Raw genomic sequence first — 6993 nt, 5'->3', positions numbered from 1 at the left:
ACAGGTGCGACCCTACCTTGCCGCTCATGGTTTGTCCTGTGCGAAGGGTGCAGCGTGGGCACAAACGGGTCTGCGTGCTTCTCTCTAGAGATGGAGGGGGTGCAGGGAGAAGAGGAAGATTTATGTTGATGCCATTTTGAGAAATCTTATACAGAAATTTATGGGATCTGACAAGAGTAGCCAATTGTGTGCCGAAATCACCCACTGACTGATTTTCTTGGACAAATGGTGCCCTTCCAGCCATGTCCTGGCCGTGCCTGGCTCCCCTCACCTCGGAGGCTTGCTGCTCCAGGTGACAGTGAAATAGGTGACAGCCTCTCTGCTTATAAGGCTGTTCCTCACTGATGTGTCTGAATTGAACTGCAATGGAAAAGGCGTCTGGTCTGAAGCATTGAGTGTCACGGCATGAATTAAAGAAACAGGAGAATGCTGACTGCAAGTCAAGACGACATGTCTCTCTCCCCACCTCCACATACCGATGCACTGAGACACCCCCCCAACAACCTCTGCTCACAACGAGCGAAACCAGCGCCTCGTCCCCGCTGACAGCCTAAAATACCCGCTGGCTGGCTCCTGCCTTTGAGGTTTGCAGCATGCCCTCCAGGTCAGAAGGTTTGAGCTCTTCGGTGTGTGCTGCAAGAGCGTATCGCAGAGCTGTGGCCCCTGCCCGCGTGCAGAGAGAGGAGACCTGAGCCAGGCACTTCCAGCAGCAGGAACATCCCAGAGCAGCTGAATTATTAAGCAGTGAAGCTTCTTGCCCTGTCTCTGTATTCCCAACACGTGCTGTAGCAAGAGCAAAGGCAGAAAAGCTTGTGTGAACAGTCAGAAAGTTTTCACAGGGAAAGTTTTATACTAGCAAAATTACAATTTTCAGTGGGAAAGAACAGCAGCAGTTTTTATTCCATCTGTCCTGCTGCTTATGTGGTTTTTGGAAAGAAATGCTTAGTAGTAAATGACCAGACAGATAATTCTCTGCTTCCCACTAATGATCCAAGCCATAGAATGGGGGCAATAAAATGAATGGGTGAGGATGGCTCCCCTGGGGTAGTGTAAATCCAGACTGAAATACAATTGAACAGACGTTCTGTGTGGTATGTTCCTGGCAGCTAAATCTATTTGTTGCTGTGACAAATAAATGACAGTTTAAGAACCATTGAAATGGCCAGATAAAAGTCTGATGTCATTTCAGCGGTTTGAAAGAGGTGCCAGTCCTGCTTTAGCGGTTTGCCTTAGACTGCGTATATTGAAAAACCCCAAACCCATAAAAAGCTTTTTACCCTGTCACTAAGCAAGTCATAATAGCTTTTGACTTATGTATATTATGCTTTCTCTTCTCTCAATCCCAACCAACAAAAAAGAGAAAGCATTGAAATGGAAATTTAGACTTCTAGCCTAAGCTTCAGTAAAGGAAAATAGCTTTATAGTGAAGTATTAACAGATTAGACAGGCGGTGTCTTTCTTCCTCTCTTTCTCTCTCTCTCTCTCTCTTAGGGAAGGGAAGGATTTCCATGTTTGTGTGGCTTATCAGCAGTCCAAGTTTTCAATTCTGTTTCTCTCACTGATGACAAGATTGAACAGGTTTTTGGTTTTTTTCCCTCTGATGTGAATTTCCTGTGAAACCTTTCCTTTCAAATTTCTTTGCTCAGTCTGGCGTTTGGTCAGCTAAACCCACAGTCTCCTCCTTTCTGGTCCCAGCGTCAGGGTGCTCATTCTTAGGGGAAATAGCCCAGAATCATTTTTTCTCATGTAACTGCTTAAAGTTGGGCACCTGGCAGTAAGGAGCTTAAATTTCAAAGGTGGCATGTTCTAGCAAATCTCTCTGGATTTAACAGCAGCTGGAGGTCCTCCAGCACTCCCTGAGAACCGAGGCATTTGCTTAGGTACCTAAACATGGATTGAGAATCTTGGTTTTTAAGCACGTATCCATTTCAGCCTAAAGCCTTCCTCTGGTGCTAGTCTCAGACACTGGGCTGTCATCTTGGTGGGACCAAGGCAGAGAGACATTCACTGGAGGTTGGAACTGGCCCACTAGAGCTTCCCAAGTTCCTCCCTTTGTTAGAAAACTCTGGTTTTGTAGGCAAAAATTGCCTATGAACAAAGCTAATGCACTGTGATGAACAATACTAGTGTATTTGAGCTAGGTAAGTACTTAAACTAAATCTTATGAAGTTTATCGCTTGCTGCTTGTGCCTGATACAAACCCATTTCTAAGGGATCTTTTTGGAAGACGTCATGCTGGGCTTACAAATGCAGTGACTAGATTTTTGTTAGTTCCTCTGGACAAAATGATTTTTTTTCTTCTAGCTGTATTCAACAGAGTAGTTCAGAATTAACTGGGAACAAAAGTGTCTGTAGCTTACTTGAGTTTATGCAGAATCTCAACAGATGCCCATATTTGAGAAAGACGTGTATCCTAGGAAGATAATTGTTATGGAGAAAGCCAATAGGGAATGATTTGTGTCTGAGGATAAAAGAACAAATGAAATTGAGATCATCAAACAGCAGCTTTAAAATGAAACATATTCATCAGTTTTGAATGTGTGCATGTTGAGGAATCCAACATAAAATAAACGGACCCACAAGCATGTGCCTAATTTTAGGTGTGGGAGTACTCTCACTAAAGTGAATGATGCTACCAGCCACATAGGTGCAGAAACAAGGCTTAGGGTTTGAATTTCAGATCTGCTGTGCATCAAAATGAAGTCATAGGAAAAAAGGGGGTGCTCAAAATTCTGCCCAAGATCACGCCAAGATGACAGAACAAAACTCAGCTTTCGATCTGCTTTTATTTGCTACTCATAGTTTTTTGTATTATTCTCAATCTCGGGAACTGGTGAAGGAAGCTTTTAAGTTAGCTACATTTTCAGTTTCTTTTCTTTTCTTTTTGTTTTTGTAGGTATTTTCTTATCAGCTCACCCATACCCTGGAGGACAGAGTCAAGAACAAGTAATGTAAGAAGATTCGTTTGGCTGATGCCCGAATTGTTTAGCTTCAAAAGGAGCGAACCAGCTTCTTGGAAACCATAAAGCAGCCTAAATTACTGAATATTTTTCTCTTAATGATGAAACTGCTCTCTTCTTTGTCTTCGTTCCCTCTCTGCGTGCAACAGAGCTGCAGATTCCTGTTAGGGTTTCTTCATGGGATCCCATATAGAACTGGAGATCACAGTTATAGTATCACAAATTTTTGTGCTTTGGCATAATAATAATAATAACAACACAACAACTTTTCCCTTTGGCCTTTCCAATCAATGCTATGGTACGACGTTATAACTCAGTGCTGTGGGTCCTTTTTGCTAGGTGTAATTAATACCAGCGAAAGACGCTGGCACAGAATCGGGACCTATTTGTTTCTGAGCTCTAAACAATGCCTCTGCAGTGAGGGAAATCCACACTTTGACTCACATATTTCTCCACTTTTCTCCCCAGGCTCAACAGCTTACTCGACATCATAGTTTCAATGTCTGTTTTGGTTGGCTACTCTATCACAACGGCGAGCTTTGTGCTCTACGTGGTAAAAGAACATCAAACGAAAGCCAAACAACTGCAGCATATTTCAGGCATTGGGATGACAAGCTATTGGGTGACTAACTTCGTTTATGATCTGGTAAATAATTCACATTCCTAAATGCACTGAGAGTAGCATTACACAGCGGGAGTGGGGGGGAGAGAAGTTCTTTATTTAAAGTTGGTTGCATATACTTCTTAATATTATTACTACCAAGAGTATTGTGTAGTAATTGTTCTCTAAGGCATTGAAGACTATTAGATGTGAACCGCAACACTGAATTTTGCTAAGCGAAGGCATTCCTTCTCTCTCGAGTGTATGCAAAACACTCAGCACATTTATATGAGAGCAACATGGAACAGGCCAGAGCTTGGCTTCCATTTTAATATGCAAGCAGCAACCTGTTTTTCTGTTAGCTTGCAGAGCTAGATTAGTTGTCATGCGTCTGGGGTAAAGCTTTGGGGCTTGAGGCTACAACCATTTCAGAAACCCTGGGAGTAGAGGGTGTGACATTAGCCGACAGCTCAGAGCTGACCCTCCCCTGTTGGGCAAAAATCCATTGCTGGGTTGAATGCTTTCTATATACTCTAAAGGTTTTTAAGCCAAGGAAAGCTGCTAATACAGCTCTATGCCTTTGAGGGCGTGAGCAAGTTCCTTTCTGCAGTGCTGCACTGCGCTGTACAGCTTCACCACCTTGTTCCTATGGATGGCTGAGCTCCCCAGCGCCGTGCCGCAGTGCTGGCCATAGGCCTGCCCTCGTTCTCCCTGAAGTTTCCTCATGGTGAAGAGGGTTCATAGCACTGCTGGAGAGTAAGAGGGTAAATATGCACCGTGTCTGTAGACTGAAGTGTTTTGCGCCTTCTGAATTACTTTCAGGGCAAAGTGTGAAACCCTCACACAGTTAGAGATCTGCGAGCGCAGACTATGTCTGCTCGTGAGCTTTGGCGTTGCCAGCTATGCTGTAACGGAGATCAGCTCTACGTTTCCAGCAAACTTCTACTGATGGAATTTGGCTAGTGCCTAAAATCCCAGTGATACCATCTATTCCTGAACACATGAAATCTTCAAGGGCATTTGTGTGGCCCCTCTTGATGCAGAGAGGGCTCAAATCCCCCAGGGAATGCGAGCTTCCGCACTTTCTGCAGAGCACAGCCTCAACTTCTGGGTGTTTTGGTAACCCTGATGCATGCTGCCAAAGCAGTCCTAACAATACTGTTTTCACCAGTAAGTAGTCCGAACTGCCTACTTATAGGGGCTGATGTGATTAAGCAGCAACATAAGGATCTTCTGCCTTGCAGGAGGGGTCTGCAGGCAGTGTGGCTGCAGTCTGGCTTGGCAGAGCAGCCCCACGTTGCAGCGAGGATGGGACAGGCTTGTGCCTGCTTGCCTGATCCAGGCCCTCGCTCCAGGCACTGCATATTTGTAAATCAGCCTGTGGAAGAATCCCCAGAGTCCTTGCCACAATCAGTATTCAGCGGGCTGAAACTAATCCAGCGCTCTCGGCAACTTGATATTTCTCAGTGTATCTCTGCCAGTAAATTCTGTTAAATCCCAAAGCTGGGGAAGAGAGGAACCCCTCGAGGCAGACATTTGGGAGATCCCTGGCTTGACTCAACATTAGCAAGACCAGATTTACAGGGCACAATGAAGTGGTCAGACTGCAAGGCTAACAGAAAACCCAGAGGGCAATTTTTCATTCACAACTGTTTTTTAAGGCACTTTCTGCCCACAGTTCCTGAGTTTTGGAGCTCAGCCTATTAAAGCGGTTTTGTGGGAATTCATTTGCCAGACTCACAGAAGTCTCAAGAGGACTGAAACCTGTGTTTGGTTTCCCTTAGAAAACCCAAGCTGCACTTGTGGGCACAGATTCAAACCTGGCATTGTTGCTTCTGCATAGTTCTAGAAAAATGTTTAAGAATTATTGTCCTAATAACAGCTTTTTAATATGATTTTGCAGGTACTTTTTATGGTCCCTATTGGACTCTCAATAGGAGTTATTTCATCCTTCCAGATACCAGCTTTCTGCAACAACAGTAACTTACTGGCAGTATTTCTTCTGCTGTTACTGTTTGGGTAAGTGTGGGGCTTAGTTATTTAAGCAAACTTTACACAAGGGTATGAAATATTCAAGGTCACAGTGACAGCCCAAGTTGTAAGAAGATGCTTACTGAACTATTGTGAAGTTCAAGATTTCAAAGCACTTCAGAATCAGAGAGGGGAAAAAAACCCCTCAAACAGCAGCAGCAGAATTCAGGAAAACTTAGTAAAACTGTCTCCCTGGCTTTGAATTTTCCAGGCCTAGCCCGTCTGCTTTCAGTCAGGTCTCCATGTTCAAAAGGTGTGTCATAAACTTCTTCTCCAAATTCTAACAGATACAAAGCCATTTTTCCTTCTTTAAGCTCTTATAGTATGAAAATGTGGTCACATGCCAAAACAATACTGTTATATTGTCTGAGATTTTCAGTTTGTTTTCAATGACTCTTCGAATTACTGTGGTGTTCTCTGCACTGTTGGCAATTTATAGATATGCAACGTTTTCATGGATGTACCTGCTGGCTGGGGTTTTCAAAGAAACAGGAATGGCCTTCATCGTTTATGTCTGCGTCAACTTGTTCTTTGGCATCAATACCATCATAACTCACTCGGTTGTGTTTCTGCTCTCCCAGGAAAAGGCCACAGACCAGGTAGGAACTCTACTAAAACTAAGCCCTCGATGAAACAACAGGAAGTTTCTCATTGAGTTTGATGGGTTTGATCAAGTCCTTAGAAGCTGGCTGGTTTCAAGATGTTTAAGTATAGACCAAGCAGAGAGCACTAAATGGGGTTCCCTATGGACAAGACTTCAGTCAAATACGAATCTTGCTTGTTGGTAAATCTGCACCCCCGGTAAAGAAGGAAATCACAGAATGTCAGGGATTGGAAGGGACCTTGAAAGATCATCTAGTCCAACCCCTCTGCCAAAGCAGGATCACCTAGAGTAGGTCACAGAGAAACGCGTCTAGGTAGGTTTTTAAAGTCTCCAGAGGAGACTCCACAGCCTCTCTGGACAGCCTGTGCCAGGGCTCTGTCACCCTCACAGGGAAAAAGTTCCTTCTAGTGGTTATGTGGAACCTCCTATGCTCCGGCTTGCACCCATTGTCCTTTGTCCTATCATGGGACATCAATGAGAAGAGCCTGGCTCCGTCCTCCTGACACTCCCCCTTTACATATTTATAAACATTTATAAGGTCACCCCTCAGCCTCCTCTTCTCCAAACTAAGGAGACGCAGCTCCTTCAGCCTTTCCTCATAAGGGAGATGTTCCACTCCATCATCTCTGTGGCTCTGCGCTGGACTCTCTCAAGCAGTTCCCTGTCCTTGAGCTGAGGGGCCCAGAACTGGACACAATATTCTAGATGTGGCCTCACCAGGGCAGAGTAGCGGAGGAGGAAAACCTCTCTCAACCTACTGGCCACCTCCCGTCTAATACACCCCAGGATGCCATTGG

The 6993-nt window shown here is 44.5% G+C and overlaps 1 protein-coding gene across 1 annotated transcript in view; it reads left to right on the top strand.

The window, feature by feature from the left end:
- The window catches only part of ABCA12 (ATP-binding cassette, sub-family A (ABC1), member 12), a gene marked incomplete at its 3' end in the record, with an annotated part of 41406 nt that extends 35215 nt beyond the window's left edge, over nucleotides 1-6191 (top strand). Inside the window, exons 32-35 of the mRNA XM_009866414.1 lie at nucleotides 2897-2951; nucleotides 3429-3606; nucleotides 5465-5580; nucleotides 6032-6191. Coding sequence (XP_009864716.1) covers nucleotides 2897-2951; nucleotides 3429-3606; nucleotides 5465-5580; nucleotides 6032-6191 — 509 coding nt within the window. The remainder of the gene's footprint in view (nucleotides 1-2896; nucleotides 2952-3428; nucleotides 3607-5464; nucleotides 5581-6031) is intronic.
- Nucleotides 6192-6993: the final 802 nt, after the last annotated feature.

Source organism: Apaloderma vittatum, unplaced genomic scaffold (genome assembly GCF_000703405.1).
Source record: "Apaloderma vittatum isolate BGI_N311 unplaced genomic scaffold, ASM70340v1 scaffold33123, whole genome shotgun sequence".
NCBI classification, from domain to species: Eukaryota; Metazoa; Chordata; class Aves; order Trogoniformes; family Trogonidae; genus Apaloderma; species Apaloderma vittatum.
Note: the sequence above shows the minus strand (reverse complement) of the source record. Positions and strands in the feature narration are given on the sequence as shown.